Source organism: Mya arenaria, chromosome 12, assembly GCF_026914265.1.
Source record: "Mya arenaria isolate MELC-2E11 chromosome 12, ASM2691426v1".
NCBI lineage: Eukaryota > Metazoa > Mollusca > Bivalvia > Myida > Myidae > Mya > Mya arenaria.
This window is the reverse complement of record NC_069133.1, coordinates 69,866,531-69,887,990: the sequence shown is the minus strand read 5'-3', so window position 1 is coordinate 69,887,990 and position 21,460 is coordinate 69,866,531. Positions and strand designations below refer to the sequence as shown.

General features: G+C 35.6%; 1 protein-coding gene across 3 annotated transcripts in view; it reads right to left on the bottom strand.

Annotated features, from left to right (window-relative positions):
• The window catches only part of LOC128211071 (uncharacterized), a 220,030-nt gene that overhangs the window by 128,631 nt on the left and 69,939 nt on the right, over positions 1-21,460 (bottom strand). For 2 of the 3 annotated variants that reach the window (XM_052915480.1, XM_052915478.1), the window contains exons 54-73: positions 20,714-20,862; positions 19,651-19,812; positions 19,270-19,434; positions 18,991-19,078; positions 14,684-14,814; positions 14,245-14,381; positions 13,449-13,635; positions 12,440-12,551; positions 11,557-11,759; positions 11,223-11,376; positions 9,107-9,276; positions 7,930-8,023; positions 7,059-7,231; positions 6,000-6,156; positions 5,232-5,368; positions 3,874-4,009; positions 2,844-3,019; positions 2,272-2,518; positions 1,541-1,707; positions 262-349 (exon numbers count right to left, since the gene is read on the bottom strand). In XM_052915480.1, coding sequence (XP_052771440.1) covers positions 262-349; positions 1,541-1,707; positions 2,272-2,518; positions 2,844-3,019; positions 3,874-4,009; positions 5,232-5,368; positions 6,000-6,156; positions 7,059-7,231; positions 7,930-8,023; positions 9,107-9,276; positions 11,223-11,376; positions 11,557-11,759; positions 12,440-12,551; positions 13,449-13,635; positions 14,245-14,381; positions 14,684-14,814; positions 18,991-19,078; positions 19,270-19,434; positions 19,651-19,812; positions 20,714-20,862 — 3,033 coding nt within the window. The remainder of the gene's footprint in view (positions 1-261; positions 350-1,540; positions 1,708-2,271; positions 2,519-2,843; positions 3,020-3,873; positions 4,010-5,231; positions 5,369-5,999; positions 6,157-7,058; positions 7,232-7,929; positions 8,024-9,106; positions 9,277-11,222; positions 11,377-11,556; positions 11,760-12,439; positions 12,552-13,448; positions 13,636-14,244; positions 14,382-14,683; positions 14,815-18,990; positions 19,079-19,269; positions 19,435-19,650; positions 19,813-20,713; positions 20,863-21,460) is intronic. The other variant, XM_052915479.1, reaches the window with a different exon arrangement.

Sequence of the window (21,460 nt, the reverse complement as noted above, 5' to 3'; positions counted from 1 at the left end):
TAGGAAGGTTACATACGGTAATGATATTCACTCTGAGTTTAGCCCAAGATGTTTTAGAAATTATTATCGACCGCAAGTGTCCCATCGCCTGCAGAGTTTGTTATTAAAACCTGACGTGACCCTGAAGCACGCTTATTTGTACTGGTGTATTTTTCATAAAATTTTTATTGATAATGCAAACTTTAATGGCTTGAACAATTGATGTTAATTGCAAAAGCACCATTGCAAAAATAAAAATAAAATAATGTGTGAAACTCTCACCTGCAGTATGGGATTTCATAGCTACTATAGTAACCTATATCAAGGGAGCAGTTGTGCACAATCTCGCGAAGATTTTGGAAGCATGCACCTGAAATTGAGCAGATTCTTGTTAGATTTTACAGAAAACAATAATAACACGAATGGCAATTCAATAAGTAGTATACCAGTTTAATTATTTTTTTAACAACTAAACACAAATGTGGTATTCTATTTACATGATAAGAATTTGATAAAATACATAAAAAGAGGTTGTTAAAGAACATGCATAACTTTAAACAATATTTGATTGTGATGTCATGTCTATAACGTGTATAAGATTATAATAAGTTGCTATTCAATAGAGGCAACAGCATATTGGATATAAGAAGAGGTCAATTCACAGCCATGGCGTATATTCCCTATTGGAAAACCCCGCAGAATTTTCTGTATGGCCTTGCATGTCCTTGTATGCTGTATAAGGTAGGTAGTTGCATGTGATTGGATGTGGTTGGATGTAGTTGGATGTGATTCAATGTTGTTGGATGTGATTGCTGGTAATCAATGTGATTGCCTGTGATTCAATGTGATTGCCTGTGATTCAACGTGGTTGCTGGTGATTCAATGTGATTGCCTGTGATACTATGTAGATGCATATGGTTGGATGTTGTTGCATGTGGTTGGATTTGATTGCCTGTGATTCAATGTGGTTGCCTGTGATTCAATGTGGTTGGATGTGATTGCCTGTGATTTAATGTGATTGCCTGTGATTCAATGTGATTGCCTGTGATTCAGTGTGGTGGCTGGTGATTCAATGTGATTGCCTGTGATTCAGTGTGGTGGCTGGTGATTTAATGTGATTGCCTGTGATTCAATGTGGTGGCTTGTGATTCAATGTGATTGCTTGTGATTCAGTGTGATTGCCTGTGATTCAATGTGGTGGCTGGTGATTCAATGTGATTGCCTGTGATTCAATGTGATTGGATGTGATTGCCTGTGATTCAATGTGGTTGGATGTGATTGCATGTGACTCCATGTGGTTGAATGTGATTCCATGTGGCTACATGTGGTTTGCTGTGATTCAATGCAGTTGCATGAAGTTGGATGTGGTTTGAAATGGTTGTAAATGCTTTGATGTAGCTGTATGTGGTTTTATGCCATTCCATGTGGCTGCATGAGCTTGAATTCTTTCTCCAGTAAATGTTGAATTGCACATGGTTCACTTGCTACATATTTCACAGATCTTTTAACAAATCAATTAATAATTAGCACACTGTATATTCAGACGTGTTGAACTTCTTACCCTGACAAGTGGTGATGTTGAGTCCCAGTTTTTGTGAGATAAGTTGCGAGTGTTCCTCGAATGCGCCCTCTATGTCAGTCATAGCACAGGATGTTTTCTCCCCTTCAATCATTGGCAATAACCGCCTTGTGGTATTCATTGTGCACGACTTTAAATCACCAAATGTACTAGAAAATAAAAAACAAATGGTTCGAAAGCGCCATTTATATTGTTATTGGCAGTCACTGGCTTGTAGTATGTCGTTTCCCTACTCTACAATAGTTATCTCTGTTTATGTGCACAATACTACAATTGAATACCAATACCTGTCTTTCGTGTTTTTTTCTGTCAGTGATGGGACAAAATATTTACTATTTTTAAGCAGAGTAATGGGCCTTACTTAATATACATTTGCAATTTGTCTCTGGCAACAAGATCTGTGTGAACATTTGCTCAGTTATGGCCGAGGTCAAAGGTTTTCAAAATGATGCTGACAATGTAAAGACTACAAATAATGATGCTTTCGAACCAAAAATAAGTTTTCATGGTAATGCATCTGAAAAGACTTATTTTCTTATAGTTTTACTCTTTGATAACAAAAAATGCAGGAAAAAAACAATTAAAATTTAATTTAATAATAATTTTGTTCGTTAAATGTGCACAAACTATGAGCAAGTCCCTTTAAATAAAGAGACAATCTCAAGATGTGTTAAGTTTTTCCTATCAAGTGTAGAAATTCATATTAATCTTACATGCAGCTGGCATTAAAGGTACGATCCTGCCTTGTTCCATTCTGTATGGTGGCATTCTGCATTGTTCCATTCTGGCTTGTTCCATTCTGCATCATAGTGTTGTTGTTCTGCATTCCAGTGTTATTGTACATTGTATCTGTGTTATTGTACATGTACCACTGTTGAAGTTGTGGCAAGCACACAGCCACAGCTATGTCTGAGATAAATGTCTTGTCTGTACAACTGTTGTCTGTCACTGTTGTGATATCTGAAATCAAAGTAAATGTAAAGAGTTGGACGAGATATAATTTTTCCAGTATTATTTTGGATTAATATTGACTGCAATAACAGAAGATTGTTAATGAGGACATTTGTAAGGTATTGATCTAGTGCAGCTAGTGTGTAACTACTACATGCCCATGTTGGAGAATATTTTACAACCCCTAATAAACCTTGTAAATGCAATGTCTATTAACTTGATAGAAAAAGGAAAGAGGTTAAATTACCTATCAGCTATATCCTTAATACTTAATGCTATTCTTTTTTATAAAGATGCTGTATATTCATGAAATAAATAACAACAAACATCATACCTGGGCATGTGCCAAATACATCAGAGGCTTCAAATGTACGGCAGTCAGCTATTCTCTGTATGGTTTCTAGAATGCCCATGCTGTCTGTCAATGCTTGTGTGAGGTCTTGAGTGGAGCATTGGACCCCAGCATCTGTGGCCAAATTTCCTAGACACCGTACAGAGTACTCTCTCATTCTGAAATACAAAAAAAACAAGATTATAACCATCACAGCCAGCTGAGTGAAATACAACAAAACAAGATTATAACCATCATGGCTGTCTGGCTGAAATATGACAAAACAAGATTATAACCATCACGACTGTCTGGCTGAAATATGAGAAAACAAGATTATAACCATCACAGCTGCCCTGCTGAAATATGACAAAACAAGATTATAACCATCATGGCTGTCCTGCTTAAATATGACAAAACAAGATTATAACCATCACGGCTGTCTGGCTGAAATGATTTTTTATAAGAAAACAAGATTATAACCATCACAGCTGTCCTGCTGAAATATGACAAAACAAGATTATAACTATTGCGACTGTCTGGCTGAAATATAAGAAAACAAGATTATAACCATCACAGCTGTCTGGTTAAAATACAACAAAACAAGATTATAACCATCACAGCTGTCTGGTTATACACAGCTGTCTGGCAGAAATACAAAAGAAAAACAGAATTATAACCATCACAGCTATCTGGCTGAAATACAACAAAACAAGATTATTACCATCAAAGCTGTCTGGCTGAAATAAAACAAAACAGAATTACAACCATAACAGCTATCTGGCTGAAATACAACAAAACAGATTTATAACCATCACAGCTATCTGGCTGAAATGCAATAAAACAGATTTATAACCATCACAGCTGTCTGGCAGATACACAGAATCAGATTAAAACTTAAGTGGTATAAAAGAATAACAAGCTGCATTTAGATATTAGTTAGTATACAATGAGTGACATACAACATGTACATAACTTTAAAAGCAAAATTTTCATGATGCACTTTTGATATTCCCACATGGAAGCAACCACATACCTGCACAGTGTTGGGTCATCCGCATCTAACACATGACGGGCACTGTCAGTCAGGTTAACACAGTTAAAAGCTGCCATTCTGTTCTCATAAAAGGCTGGTCTAAAACAGGAGGTGTAAGCAGCTTCTGTCAGATATTCTGTATGAAAAAAAAGAATAGATCATTTATATTCCTGATTGTTTAAGTATGATTTTTTTGGTATACTTCTACATACCTGTCCATTTAATGTAGCTTTACAGAAAATGTAGCTGTAAAGATGAGAAACAGAAAAGGTAGCTGTACTCATTAGGTAGCTGTAGAGATAAAATAGCATCACAAATAAGGTAGCTGCACAGATAAAATAGCATCACAGATTAGGTAGCTGTATAGATAAGGTAGCTGTACAGATAAGGTAGTTGTACAGATAAGGTAGCTGTATAGCTAAGGTAGGTGTACAGATAACGTAGCTGTATAGATAAGGTAGGTGTAAAGATAAGGTAGCTGTACAGATAAGGTAGGTGTACAGATAAGGTAGCTGTACAGATAAGGTAGTTGTATAGATAAGGTAGGTGTACAGATAAGGTAGCTGTATAGACAAGGTAGGTGTACAGATAAGGTAGCTGTATAGATAAGGTAGGTGTACATATAAGGTAGCTGTATAGATAAGGTAGGTGTACAGACAAGGTAGCTGTATAGATAAGGTAGGTGTACAGACAAAATAGCTGTATAGATAAGGTAGGTGTATAGATAAGGTAGGTGTACAGACAAGGTAGCTGTACAGATAAGGTAGCTGTATAGATAAGGTAGGTGTACAGATAAGGTAGCTGTATAGACAAGGTAGGTGTATAGATAAGGTAGCTGTAAAGATAAGGTAGGTGTACAGACAAGGTAGCTGTATAGATAAGATAGGTGTACAGACAAGGTAGCTGTATAGATAAGGTAGGTGTACAGATAAGGTAGCTGTATAGACAAGGTAGGTGTACAGATAAGGTAGCTGTAAAGATAAGGTAGGTGTACAGACAAGGTAGCTGTATAGATAAGATAGGTGTGCAGACAAGGTAGCTGTATAGATAAGGTAGGTGTACAGACAAGGTAGCTGTATAGATAAGGTATGTGTATAGATAAGGTAGGTGTACAGATAAGGTAGGTGTACAGATAAGGTAGCTGTACACATTACCGGTAGGTAGCTGTACATGCTAGGTAGCTGCATGGATAAGGTAGTTGATCACATTAAGTGGCTGTACACTTTCGGGAGCTGCACAGTTAAGGTAGCTGTAAACATCAGGTAGCTGCATAGATAAGATAGCTACATAGATAAGTTGGATGGGTAACATAGCTGTACAGATAAGGTAGCTTTTGAAAACATCAGTTGGTTTCATACCTCTGCATTTGTCTTTATTATCTGAAGAGAGGTGGAAAAGAGAGTCTTCAGGGAAACTAGTGTCCAGCATTTGGTCAACAGTACAGCCATAAGTCGTCAAATTGGTATTCACACATGAAAATGTGTGCGTCAAAAAGCTGGAAAAAAAAATTAATTCAGTTCAATTTTAGTCTAATTTTGTTCATATTCAGTTATTTTTGTGATAGAGTCATCTCGTCACCCTAGTGCAAGAACTTTGTAACTGCATTTAGAAATAGAGGCAGATATTGAGTTCTTGCATTAAGGCAATGATTCTGCAGAAAATTAACTTCATGACATGTTCAAGCTTTTGAAACGTAGATGGAAATTGCTTTTATCCTGATAATTTACATTGTACTTAATAATAATGTTAAATTAAAAATCCATCACTTGTCAGAATTAAGACAATAAACAAAAGATTGATTGGAATCTAAATAAAATGTCCTTAACCATAAACCATTCACCCTACCCTGCCATGTCAAAACCAATGTGATAACACTGAATTATCAATCATATGTCTACCAGCATTTAACTAGAACCAGAAACTTCTTAATCATTCAATCCTATCCAGCCAGGTTGAAATTAGTGGTTTATACATTTTAATCCCATCTACATTGAAAGCTCAACCACATCAAGTTAACAAAAGTGGCCTATAATTAAAAACACATCTATATTTTGAATGCTTTTCATATGCTTTCCAATATGTAACCCTACCCCACAAGGTCAGAACGAGAGACCTCGGGAACTAACCTGCATCCTGCCCTGCTATTTTCAGTAACAAGATTGTTCAGAGCTCCTGGACACGAGTCCCTCGTGTCGGCACATGACTTGGACAGGTGCTCAATGACCGGTGTCATTGTACACACGCTTCCCGAAAACAGATTGTTAAACTCCGTTATATCTTCATCTGGAATGTATGCATGGTCCCCATGATCAAAATATGTCAAGAATATATATATATATATATATATTAGCATCAGGGCATAGGGCGATATATATCGCCTCCAACATGAATGAGGCAATACAATTGGTCCTGGACTATTAGGTGGTGACCCATATTTTTCCATATTTGTCACTCACCTTTATGTTGTACCGTAATGGTTTATTTTCCGATTCAGATAAATAAATGATCAATGTTAATTGGTTGCTGATGTGATATATATGTTAGTAGGTGATTCTGTATGGGATATTTGGGTTCTAGCTTCACTCTAAATCGATATGGTTTCCTTTGCCCTGTATATCATTGTCCTATATAAGAGTCCTCTACACATAAGACAAAAACATAAATTAAAATAGGACAAGTGTAGGAATGGTTCACCTCCAGAAAGCCTCTTTGAAAGTCCATATGTTTTTACTTAATTTTTGATGCAGAACTTTTCTGCAACATTAGCTGAATCAAAATAGAACTTTCCTTGAGTCAGCAAAACTTTTGCAATGGGAACCTACATACTGTTGCATAGAAGTTCTTTATACACGGCTTAGTGAGGCTCTCTGCTAGCATTCTGTTGCATTAGAGTTGTTTGTATAGGGCTAGGTGGCGATTTCTTCTATTATACCACTGTATAGAAGTTTGGATTATAGCGCTAAATAGCCAAAATCTTAAGCAGTGCATCCAAGGTCTGATATTCATATAAAACCTGCTGAGATCATATTCACGAAAATGACATGATTCTTTTGGGACTGGTTCCAGAATCATCATCAGCCCTTTTTGTTATGTAGCAATTTTTAAAAAAAGACCCGTGGTGTTACCAAGCCACTCTATTTTTAGAAGTATGGCAAATAGAAAAATATTTTTAACTGAATAATTACCATTGATGCATGTATCGAAGTCCACACCACGTTTAGTTAATCCCAGGTTGAGCGAGTCTGACTTAATAAGATCCCGTAGAGCTTCTATGGTGCAATCTGTCTCCCCTCGTAAAACGGCCCGCGTCTTTGCACACTTCATAAACTTCTTAACATGATCTCGGTCCAAGCTATTTCTAATAAAATGAGGGGAAAAGGATTAAACACATTCACATTCTCATTATATCCCAAAAAGAAAAACTCAGCAGTCAACTGCGATGAACATTTTAACCATGTTTCATAATGGCCACTGAATGGTTAAAACGGCTGTGAATTTCACAAGAGCTACTGTGTAGTCAAGTAGTTATACATGAAACCTTTCCATAAACATGCAGTTCTAAGATCAGCATACTGGGTTAAAATGTCAGCCAAGCACCATGTCACGCTAATATCTTTAATCACTGATATAATAACAAGAGAGCCATGAAGTAAACTTCAATGCTTGTCTGATTTTCTATGACATTCATGTATCTGCACACTGCCAACCAAGACAAAAAAACAACAAAAAAAACAGAGAGCAGAGTGAACAGTATCGGTTGTCTGTTGTTGCTTTCCTTCAAAAGACCATAACAATGATTTAAGCAATGGATAAGGACCTGGCTATACATGTGCGTACTGTTTTTGGCAACATGTGTGAAATATAAAAACACACACAACTATAAGAGACAGTTGTTTGGTAAAATTGAGTTCCATTGATTCACTGGCCTGCCAAAAAAAAGGAAATCAGGAAATTTTCCATCCTTCAACCCAGCATTTTTCTGAAGAAAATCAATGATACAAATTTAAAACAATCAATGTCCTGATCTAAAATGACCGTTTGAACATGTTGACTTACTTGCAGTCATTTTGATAGTAGTCCCAATAGTTGCCATAGCAATCACTGTAGCGGGCATCCATGATATACTCAGCTGAGCACACAGGCTGATAGGCTGTAGAAAATAGTTGCTTTATATAAATTTCATTTGAGCCCAACTATAGACATGGTATTTTGATTGAGCAGCAATATTAAACCACACCACCACTCTCACCCACTAAATCATAGCTCAATGTCTTATTAATGAAAGCATTGTTGACATTTTATTATTATTCATTTTAACTTTTTTAAGCTTAAGTGAATGACAATATTATACTGTAAGATTCCTTAAAGTTTATGATATCTATTTATCATAACAAAGAAGAAATATTTTTACTATTTTGTCGAGATAACCGGTATTTTTTTACTAAGTTATGAAAATATTTAATCATACACATTAGTGAATTGGTGTTTTTACTTTTATTCCTAAAAATAAAAGCATTGGAAATCTAAACCAATCTACAGTATTCATAACAACAGAAAAGCAACAACTAGAATTTCACCCTTGTACCTAGATCCCCTGCCCACCTTTTCAATTTTTTTAACCTATTTCTTTTCTCAAAAGGAGTTGTTTTTAATTGAAATTCCAGTGAATCAGTTGTGTTGCATGTCTTAAGTGCCTATATTTTTGTATTAAGGTCACCATGACCTGGACCTTTGACCTACTGACCTTAAAACCAACAGCGGTTAACTACTGACCATGAGAAATATGTAAACCAAGTTTTTCAGACTACGCAAAGTCATTCAATGTGTATCGATTTGTAACACCTGTATTTTTTCTAATAGAGGTTACCATGACGTTGACCTTTAACATACTGACCCCAAAACCAAGTCATTCAATATTTATTGATTGGAAACACCTGTATTTTTTTCTAGTAAAGATTACCATGATCTTGACCTTTAACCTTCTGACACCAAAATCAATAGAAGTAATGGACTGACCATGAGCAATATGCATACCAAGTTTTCAGACTACAATAAGTCATTCAATGTTAGTTGATTGGGAACACGTGTATTTTTTTAGTAAAGGATACCATGACCTTGACCTTTGGCCAAAGAGAGAATTGTAACTCAAGTAACATTAAAAAAAGGAAAAAGCTAAATAAATTATAAAAAACCTTAGAAACCCCTTATCTTACATGATGGACATATTTTTTACCTCTACAGTAGTCCCGAATACTGTATGATTCATCATATATCGGCAAGTTATTTCCGGTCGGCTGCCACCTGAGTTGGTTGTACACGTAACGTTGAACGTCATAAAATGAGCAGTCTTCACCAGGCTCTCGTGTTTTAATACCAACACAAGAGACAATCTCATGGTACACTCTAAAACAATGAAAAAAAGTCAAACGTTAAGATGAATGATAAGACATTGATCATTGAGTTCTAATTTATAGGTTTTTAACTAAAAGTGCTTTATATAAGAATTGGAACATCAATCCCTGTTTTTCTGTTACCAAAAACATGTTAACATTTTTAATCTTATTTCACAGTTGAAAACACTACATATATATTTTTTTTTTTTTATATATTTATGTTCTCCATGAGTAGCAACTTGAGATGTCAGCGAAGTGTGAAGTCATACGGTTATTAATTTCTATGAGTACCCTTGGCATTGTTTTCAGTTTCTAACATACAAAATGAATACAAGATACAGTCGTTTAATAAAGTCAATAATACAAAATGCGGCAAAAGTACCAACAAATTATATAAAGGCGACTATAAATTAATTGCTAGATTTTCATCCCCAACCACCTCCTCTTTATTCTGCCACTCCTTAAATTGTATTGACTCAAATAAAAATGTTGAACTAGGGTATGTATTTGCGTATTGGTCCGTTACTGTCTGGGAACAGCATTTATTAATTCCTACAGTGTCTATGTATAACCTTCACATGTAAAAAAGGAAAATTGTTACGGTCATGTTTCTGGTTCATCTAGAAACACATGTATATGGTCCCTTATGCATTAAGATAGAGCATGAACACATATTCAACAGTAAAACAGTCATCTTAGAAAATAAACAAGAGCCGTCGTAAGACAGCGCGCTCGACTACGCCGCTTTGATTTAGAATACAGTTATGATGTATTAATACCAAGTTTGGTCTCTTTATGTCAAACCTAACTAAAATTATTCGATACATAAGTTGACTATGATGCTACCCTCCCACCAGCCCGCCCAAACAATGACGCAAGTCATTCAAATAACTTGATTTCCCATTATGAAAATGTGGTTTAAAATATACAAATATGCCTTCCAAAGGAAATTAAAAAAAAAAAAAAAAAAAATCAAGGGCCATAATTTGTATTTAGGCTTTTGTTTCTTGTTGTAAGATGGTCGTAAATAATTTTATTTAGTGCATTTAATGAACGGTATAGAAGTTTTTTTTATTAAAATCCCAACTTGCCCTTAACTTTTACTTGCCTAAAACTTTAACCGAAGTCAATCAGGGGCCATAACTTGTATTAAGGATATGGAGTTATGTAACCTCATTGGGTGATGGTCCTGAACAATTGTGTGAAGTATTAAGTCAATTGAATGAAGGGTATAGAAGTTATTTAACAATATCCCAACCTGCCCTAAAACTTTAACCTAAGTTCCATAGTCAATCAGGGGCCATAATTTGTATAAAAGACAATATGGAGTTATCTAACCTCATTATGTGATGGCTCTGAACATCTGTGTGAAGTATTAAGTCAATTGAATGAATGGTATTGGAGTTTTAAGTGAAAATCCCAACTTGCCCTAAAACTTTAACCTGCCCTAAAACTTTAACCTAAGTCAATCAGGGGCCATAACTTGTATTAAGGATAATATGGAGTTATGTAACCTCATTGTGTGATGGTCTTAAACAACTGTGTGAAGTATTAAGTCAATTGAACAAAGGATATAGAAGTTATTGATAAATATTCCAACTTGCCCTAAAACTTTAACTTAACTCAACTTTAAGTTCCATTGTCAATCAGGGGCCATAATCTGTGTAAAGAATAATATGGAGTTATCTAACCTCATCATGTGATGGCCCTGAACAACTGCCTGAAGTATTAAGTCAATTGAATGTAGGGTATTGGACTTATAAGTGAAAATTCCAACTTGCCCTAAAACTTTAACCGGACGCCGACGCTGGGGCGAGTAGTATAGCCCACCTATTCTTCGAATAGTCGCGCTAAAAATAAAATGTCGGCCCCCAGCCCCATTCAAACCAAAAATGGATGAAAATCTAGAAATTTATTTATATTGGCCTAAAACAAAAATAAAATGCTATACCATACCCGCACAACTGAGGAGTGATTCCATAGTTCTGGTTGGGGTCATCCAAAAAGTTAAAAGAAATTCCTTCATCTTCAACTAAGGTTGCATAGCATTCATCATAAAAGAGCTTAAAATTGGTATCATCATTACAAGGGTATATATCTCCTTCTTTCACTGGAAACAAAGATAAAGCATATTCTTTGGCTGGTAAAACCCTTTCAGTATTGCAAATATATAAAGGCAAACATTAAAAATTCCAAAAAGAATGAAACCAGGTTCTTTAAGTACAGTAGTATATTTCAGCAATCATCAAGTCTGCATAAGCCGCTGAAACCAGATGACATATATTCTTACTGCACTGATCTGGATTGAATCCCTGAAGTCTGTCTAAATAGTTTGCCGGAATATCAGGATGCACCCGCAGATCATCGATAAGGTCTTCCAGTAATTTTCTATTGTTTAAGAGATCATAGACGCCGCACTCTCCATCTTGATAGTGATTGTCGGCTAGACCGCGTACAACATCAACAATGCATTGGTTTATTTTCTCTCCAAAGCTGAAAATACAGCAATAAATGAGGTTAACCTTCGTCTCTCAAGGTGAAATACTTTGAAAGGGAAATAACACATACATACTGATGATACTAAATCAAAATAGTTTGGCTTGATCCAGCTAAAGGCCTGAAAGCATTAAAGTGACACTCTTATATAAAATCATTACATACACATGTATAACAAACATCAATTTTGACTGATAAACCATTTACTATTTACTAAATAATGCATTTATAGAAAATATTAATTACTGATAACAAGATTGTAACCATGTATTTAATAGCAGAAAGCACAAAAATATTAAATGATTGGTGAATGCTAAAAGATTTACTGTGATCTACTATAGTCTTATATAGTCTATATAGTTATAGACTTTATGCTCATTTCTTTCAAATTAAACTTGGAGCCTTCATAAGAACCATTGTTTCCGACATTTATTCATCCTTTTTGGAATATTAAAACAATATTATTAATTGTGGTAGAAGCAAAACTAGCTTTTTAAAAGCTCTTTTGAGGCCTCCCTCTGGCTTGAATTTCAAACAGACTAAAGTGTCAATTCTAACAAGTAAGCTTAAAAAAAATATTAGTCCTGGGGCCATGCTCAGAGACCTGGGAATCCACGAACAAATCACATCCCTGTGGAAATTTGGGCCCTCTTAAAGGTCCAGCAATCCCAACCTACCTGCAAATTTGCCAATCCGCAAAATCCCTATATGCATCACTTCTCAAGCAATGTAAAGCAACACCCTTCAATGTTTTGGGGTCGCTACACCTATTGATCTTGAAGAGGTCAACTGAAATACAGACAGTAGGATCTAGTTCACTTTGGTTTTAACACAATTAAACAATAAAAGCATTTCAGGCAGATGCTCACATTGTTGTGTTGTCTGGTACATATCTTCAGAGAATCCAAATCTAAAACATGCAATAACAATACGCAGCAACACATAGTTAGAAACTTATGTATTCTACCACTTGACCATTCACAACCTTACTCAGCACAAACTCATTAATGAGACCAACCCGCTATTAAGACCATTTTCTCAAAGTCCCATAGGTGGTCTGAATAGAGGAGTTTTATTAATTAGTTTCTTAAATAAAATAATGCCTATATTAAAAAGAAAAAGCTTTAGGCGATAACTTTAAATATTCAAAATTAATATTTTGAAACTTTAAAATTAAACTACACACTCGGCAATGTTTTGTATTTATGTTTATTACAATAAACAAGTCAACAACACACAAACAACTTTGATTGCCAACACCTGGTGTCATCAGAATTAAATCGCGGCAAATTTGGTTAGACAGTACAGCTACTGCAAAAAGATATCTTTTTAAGGAGTCCTTACATAATGATTATTATTATACCTCACGAGACCTGCCCATACACAACATCAGCTAATCCATACTGTTGACCAGACATAACAATTTCATGGGGGGATTTTATAATATTACCCTTGCGTGGGTCAAAAAATAGACACTTGGAATTTCCAATAGATCAAGTCGACTTTTTGCAGAAAATAAACTTTTGGACCAAAAACTTACTTGTGTGAAAAAACAACTGATTGTGAACTGATCAAAAAATTTGCTAACACCTCGGTTGACATTAACGTTCTTGGGTTAACATTATATGCTATCATCCTCCATGACATCTGATTTTGTACTATATCACTTGAATATAAAGAATGTACCTGTCTGAGAGTAATAAGATATCCCACTTGGCAGATCAGGGTTGTTGTAAGTGGAAAATAGTGGTTGCAGGAGATTGTAGATCTCATGCTCTTGTATGTCTGTGTAGAGGGAGAATGTCAGGTATATGAAGGCATTGTTACACCACATGGTGCGGTAGTGTGCGGAAGTGGCTCCGTCTCCAAACGTCTGTGTGGGGGAAGAATGATAATATTAGATAGTATGTGAGTCCAAGGAGCTGGAGAATCTCAGGTTTGTCCACTTGTACATTCAGAATGACAAGGAAAACAATTCATAGGTGAATTCATCAGGGGTAAGAAATTTTGGAAAATATGTCAGCCTGAAAATCACTTAAGGAGCATAAAAGATTAAAAAACAACAACATAATTTTACATCTGTTTTTACTTAAGCAAACTAATGACTGTAATAGTATAAAACACAATAAACTAAAAGCTGAAAATATAAATAATAAAGTGTCTGGATTACCAAACCTTTATCACTTATGAAGGAGTAAATTTAACAAGAGAGGCTAAACTGTTGTTTATCAGTCAAGGGACATAACTCAATACATTTAAAAGTCAGAGTTGTAATATGTGTGTAACATGTGTACCGAGCTTCATTTGAATACCTTGAATGGTGATTTAGTGAGTTATGGTCTAGGTCAATGACAATGGGGCCAAGGCTAGGACTATTCCACAACTATTTTTGTTAAAAAATGACAGACTTAAGACAAGTCTAAGACAAAAATATTTTTTATATGATAAGATTTACACTATTTTGACTAAAAGTGGAACATACCATTTTGGATATTATGATTGGCATATACTGGTCAACCAATTGTTGATTGCATATGTGTGAGTCTGGTATTTGACGCTTTTTCCGAGCTGCAGTGTCATTCATGATCTCATTGTTGAAATAAACTGTTACATTGTATTCTAAAAGAAAACATATTTTTTTTTAAAAAACATCATAATTTAATCATGATCTAATAACTTTATACGGGTTGTTCATGTGGACAAGCTTGGTATTTCTTTATCATTATACATCTTTTTCATTTTCAAGTAATCATTTGAAAGATTCATGGACCACCCAAACTTTCAGAAATATTCTTTCTTAAATGTGACTTTAACCTGAGAAAACTAATAGCACATACTTCAATTTCAGAACAAGGCAAATTTAAAACACGATCTTTTATATCAAATAAGCCTGCTGTACTGTAAGACAGTGTAATCCTCACCCATGCAACTAGTCAGGTTACGCTGATTAACTCCAAGGGCTTGAATGACCGAACCCCTAACACACTCAGTGAAAAGTGGGCGACCTGCATTCAGCTGACCTGCCATACAGCTTGCATTTCTGATAAGAGATCTGAAATAAAACATAGAGGGAGCTTTTGGAGAACAGAACACCTGGAAAACTTGAAAAGAAAGCTATTGCCATGTCATTGCATGGTTGCTAAGACAAAATGTGGTTGCTAAGTAAGTTAGTGTTGCTTAGGGGGTCCATGGTTGCCGACGAATATGCTGGTTTATAGGGAAACAAGCTACTGTCATAAAATTCATTGTTTACTAAGAAAAAATATGGTTGCTAAGGAATTTGAGGGTTGCTAAGGCAGTCTATGGTCATTAAGGGAAGACAGGACTGCTAAGGAAGATTGTGGTTGCTATGGAAGTGGAAGGTTGCTAAGGAAAGTGATAATTGCTATGGGAAAATGGTAATTTAAATACAGTTTGTAAAGGACCACATGTACAAAGTAAGGCCTTTTTTTTTTAATAAATTGGTTAACGGATCCGCCACCCAATTATTTCGAAATCTCAAAAAAAAAAAAAAAATGAATGAATTTTTTGAATTTATTTTTTTTGTAATTTTTTTTTTTTTTAATATTGTACAAAAGAAAGTCAGATTTTTTTTTCTGCGCACATGAAATGATGTAAAATCGGTTGCCTGTTCCTTTGCAACATAAGGATGCAGTTTTAAAAATTGTTTTCAAAATGGCGGCCTCAATTGAGCTGAGATCAAACAAATTTCTTTTTCTCATTTTCAACATACCATCTGCATTTAAACAACTTTTTTTTGGTAATAAATGTAAACGCAACTGTAAGCGATGTAATTCCTGCTATTAATTAATGATATTTTGATCTTTTTGTTTTGGGTTTCCCCACAAACGCTATGAAAAATAAATGCATTGTAAAAAAATTAGTAACTTACATTACAAGTCTGAATTCCTTTTTTTTTTCTTTTTTTTTTTTCACACCACCCGTCCAACATTTTTTCAAAAAAAATCCGTTCACCAATTAATAAAAAATAAATGGCCTAAACATCTCAGCTCAGGGGATTCCAGTTTTGGAGAAATAAGTTCTAAAATATTTCTGTTAAGTTAATATAAAACAAATGGCCCTCAGGGCAGAGCCAACATTGACCCCAGGAACGTGATTTAAATAAATTTGGGCGAGATCAACTAGACAATGCTACATGCAAAAAATGACATAACTCTACTGGCCTTGCAGTTTTGGAGGAAAACAAATTTTTTTAAAAGTTACTTTCTACATATTACGGCTAACCAACTAACATCACTTGGTGGATCTGATTGGTTATTGAATCTGACCGAGATATTCTGCCCATACACATTCTGACCAAATTTGGTAATGATTGGACAAAGGTTTTAAAGATATTGATCAAACAAGACCGATAATAGGTAAGTTCTATAATTAAAGAGAGATTACTTTTGAGTGACCCAAGCCATATCACTGGTTAATGAACTTTGCCGAAATATTATCCCCATACACATTCTGTCAAATTTGGTGAGATTGGACAAAAGGCTTATAAAGTCATTGATCAGACAAAAGATCAACTTCAGGTAAATTTTATCATCAAAAGGGGATAACTCTCAAATGACTCAAGCAATATGGCTGGTTTTCAAACTTTTCTGAGTAATTATGCCCATACACATTCTGACTAAATCGAGTGAGGATTGGACAAAGAATTCTAACATTATTGACCGGCCAAAAAAGATTTTGGAAATTTCTATAATTTATGGGCGATAAGCAATATGGCTGAATATTGTCAAAATGTCCGAGAAATTATGCCCATCCATATCATACACTGATCAAATTTGGTAATAATTGAAGTAAGGTTTCTAATGAGATTGATCAGACAAGACCAAATTGCTATAATTAAAGGGAATGACTTGACTTGGGGTTATTTGACTTGTCTGAGATCTTATGCCTATTCACATTCTGACCTTATTTTTTGATGATTGGACAAAGATTTCCACAGTTATTCATAGGCCAAGACAAATTTTAGATAATTTCTATAATTAAAGGGCAATAGCTCTTGAGTGACCAGACCGTTAAAGATGGTTATCAATCTTGTCAAAGATATAGTTCCTGTTCACGTGCTGATCAAATTTGGTGATGATTGGACAAAAGCTTCTAGTTATTGTTGGACAACGATCTGGATGCCATTTGCCCACTTGCCTACACGTCTGCCCGTACGCTGCTGGTCAAACTATAATATGTCCAATTCTATGAAAGGGCGTATAAAAATGTTCGAAAAAGAGAATTGCAGTTGGTAGTTTAAACTTATCTTCATAATAACATAATGTTTAACACTATTGTTGGTATGATGTTATGCGAGAGTGTTCTTGCATTGCTAGAGAAACCAGAGTACCCGGAGGAAGCCCACTTGTCTGGCTTGGTGACCCCAATTCAACTACTAGGTATAAACAATGATGTAAGATTCATGTAAAACACTTTTGATGCCATATTAACAAAAACCCAACTTACACAGTCCAGCTAATGAAAGTACAACTTATACAGTCCAGCTAATGAAAGTACAACTTACACAGCCCAACTAATGAAAGTCCAACTTATACAGTCCAGCTAATGAAAGTCCAACTTACACAGCCCAACTAATGAAAGTACAACTTACACAGCCCAACTAATGAAAGTACAACTTACACAGCCCAACTAATGAAAGTACAACTTACACAGCCCAACTAATGAAAGTCCAACTTACACAGCCCAACTAATGAAAGTACAACTTACACAGCTCAACTAATGAAAGTCCAACTTACACAGCCCAACTAATGAAAGTCCAACTTACACAGCTCAACTAATGAAAGTCCAACTTACACAGCCCAACTAATGAAAGTACAACTTACACAGCCCAACTAATGAAAATCCAACTTACACAGCCCAACTAATGAAAATCCAACTTACACAGCCCAACTAATGAAAATCCAACTTACACAGCCCAACTAATGAAAGTACAACTTACACAGCCCAACTAATGAAAGTCCAACTTACACAGCCCAACTAATGAAAGTACAACTTACACAGCTCAACTAATGAAAGTCCAACTTACACAGCCCAACTAATGAAAGTACAACTTACACAGCCCAACTAATGAAAGTACAACTTACACAGCCCAACTAATGAAAGTACAACTTACACAGCTCAACTAATGAAAGTACAACTTACACAGCCCAACTAATGAAAGTCCAACTTACACAGCCCAACTAATGAAAGTCCAACTTACACAGCTCAACTAATGAAAGTCCAACTTATACAGTCCAGCTAATGAAAGTCCAACTTACACAGCCCAACTAATGAAAGTACAACTTACACAGTCCAGCTAATGAAAGTCCAACTTACACAGCCCAACTAATGAAAGTACAACTTACACAGCTCAACTAATGAAAGTCCAACTTACACAGCCCAACTAATGAAAGTACAACTTACACAGCCCAACTAATGAAAGTACAACTTACACAGCCCAACTAATGAAAGTCCAACTTACACAGCCCAACTAATGAAAGTACAACTTACACAGCCCAACTAATGAAAGTACAACTAACACAGCCCAACTAATGAAAGTACAACTTACACAGCCCAACTAATGAAAGTACAACTTACACAGCCCAACTAATGAAAGTCCAACTTACACAGCCCAACTAATGAAAGTCCAACTTACACAGCCCAACTAATGAAAGTACAACTTACACAGCTCAACTAATGAAAGTACAACTTAACCAATCCCACTAAAGAGATCAAAATATTTATAGCCCATTTTATAGAGCCCCACTTTGTTTCTTCTTTACTGAGCCCTATTCATGAAACTCAGCTTACAGACCAATTCATAACATCATCCTAATATACAAAGCCCCACTCATGTAAACATAGCCTGTGGAGCAATTCTAACAGCAGCTTAACCTAAGGTGCCCTACTTCCGAAAGCCCAACTTATGATCAAGGTCCCCCTTATCAAAGCCTAGTTTATTGCTTTACTACCAATAAATTCAACTTAAAGAGCTTCACTAACAAAGGCCCAATATAAAAAGCGCCATTCATTACAGCCTAATATACACACCCCTCCGTACAAAAGAGTGGCCATACCTATAAAAGACCTATTTATGGAGGCTGTATTTACATAGCACATACATATAGCAAACTTTATTTAACCTAGCTAACTTTAGAGCCTAAATGACAAAAGCCTCACTTAAAAAGCCCAACTTATGCAAGCCGAATTACAATACCCAACTTACTCGCAAGTGAGTGAGGCTACAGCCTCCTGTGTGAGGTTACACACAGGCATCACAGACATAACAGCCTCTGTGTCATTGCATAAGGTAACTGAAATAGAGTCAAAGATGTGGAGTTATTTTGTGTTAATTCTTTTGTTATTTTATTAAGTGTTTTAGCCATTCTGTAAAACAAAACATACAGCCTTATTTAAAGATTGTTCTTAAGTCTAAATCTTCTGTGAAATCAATATTTTTAAGGTTTCCTGAAAAAAGACAAGGAGTATCCTTCCCTTTACTTACCGTTAGCAGGTTCGACACATGAATTCATCCCATTATACATTGTGTCACCAATTTGACAGCATTTACGGGTTCCAGAGCAGCTAGTGTCATCACAACATCCTGAACCAAGGTTCGCATCAAAGGCATAGATCGGGCAAGTTCCAGGCTTTTCCATCATAGGTTCTTCTGAAAAGCATTTTTTTTTATTGTTTTTGTCTAAAAGTGGAAAAATAAAATTCCAGATGATAATTTGATATCATTATTCCCAATATCATCTTGTGGTTAATGTAATAGACAATTGATAGTACACTTTTTTTAACCAATAATACAATCTGCCCATACCCCTTTTTAAAAAAAAAAAACTGATTTCAATTCTGCTTTTATCTTGTCTTAAACACCTACCTGTCACTGTGCTTGGGGCAATGCACTTCCTGGAACAGCCATCAGAACAGCAGAGATCCTCCCCACAGTCGTCGTGAACATCGCATGTATCTGGTTCTCTGCCAACACATGTCCGACAGTATTGGTCATCCACATTAGGACAAGTACTGTCCCTATCACCCACTAAAAGTAAATGAAACAATATAAATCAGGTATGGTGCCGAAACTCCCCACCCCCATCCCTTCTTGTACAATAGGGTGATTAGTACTGCATTTTGGTCTGTGAGGTTGTATTCAACTCAAGTGGATATTCGCAAATTCAGATTCCACGAGGCGCTAAAACACAGTACTAATAACCCTTTTTTGGTATACATTACTTGTTGAAATCAGCACAAAGATAAGCAGTATTTTGTTTCATGATGCTCTTTTAACATTGCACAATAATATTGTAATGATGTGACATTAGTGGAGCAGAATATTGCCATACTGCACTATGTGGAATATGGACAAATATACTTTGCGATAACCAATTGCTCGCAGATATAATTATGATTCTTATATAATAAAACAAATTACTCTTGAAGATGTTAACATATTATGGGGTCACTATGCATATTCAAAATTCACATAATTATACATATACATTAAGGCTGTACGCTCACCGATTGACAGTTTTGACATATTTATAAGTTTTTGTCTCAAAATCAGCTGACTTTGGTATCAAAGCCTTCAATAAAGTCATATAAGATAACTCACAATAAAACCTATCTTAATTGTTTGGAAAACTGCCAAAAATTATATTTTTCTTAAAGCATAAGTAACTCTTTTAGCCATAAAACATTCCAAACATAAATATAAAAAACCTGCAATCTAACCTTTTGTCAGCAGTCTTGTACCATCAGTTTCAAGAGATTTATGCAAAAGTTTGCTCAATTCAAGACAAAAAAAAGTTGTCAAAATGTTCAATCTGTGAGAGTGCAGCTTTAATCTGCCTCAAATTCCACTCCCTTAACAGGTAAATCTCATACTGAAGAATTTTAATATAATACAGGGAACGCTATACAAACGTAATGTGACAACATACAGAAGCAATTGATGCGGTGTTCCATGGCCTGTTGAGTTAAGAGTCTGACCCAAGCCCGGTGTACTGCAGATACCCTTGCCTCCTCTGTACACTGACTGCTGTACATATCTAGCCCGTTACGCAGGCAGGATGTTGCTTGCACTGCTCCCCTGCAAGTATCAGTTAAGAGTATACTTTACCTATTCAAGACATACTTAAAACACAAACACTGTGGGCATAAAACACAGCATTGAATGGTATTCATTATGCAACTCAGGATAAACACAGCATTGAGTGGTATTCATTATGCAACTGAGGATACCATTACGCAACTGAGGATAAACACAGTATTGAGTGGTATTCATTATGCAACTCAGGATAAACACAGCATTGAGTGGTATTCATTATGCAACTCAGGATAAACACAGCATTGAGTGGTATTCATTATGCAACTGAGGATAAACACAGCATTGAGTGGTATTCATTATGCAACTGAGGATAAACACAGCATTGAGTGGTATTCATTATGCAACTGAGGATAAACACAGCATTGACTGGTATTCATTATGCAACTGAGGATAAACCACAGTATTGAGTGGTATTCATTATGCAACGGAGGATAAACCACAGTATTGAGTGGTATTCATTATGCAACGGAGGATAAAACCCAGTATTGAGTTTAATTCATTACGCAACTGAGGATAAACCACAGTATTGTGTGGAAGTCATTACGCAACTGAGGATAAACCACAGTATTGAATGGAATTC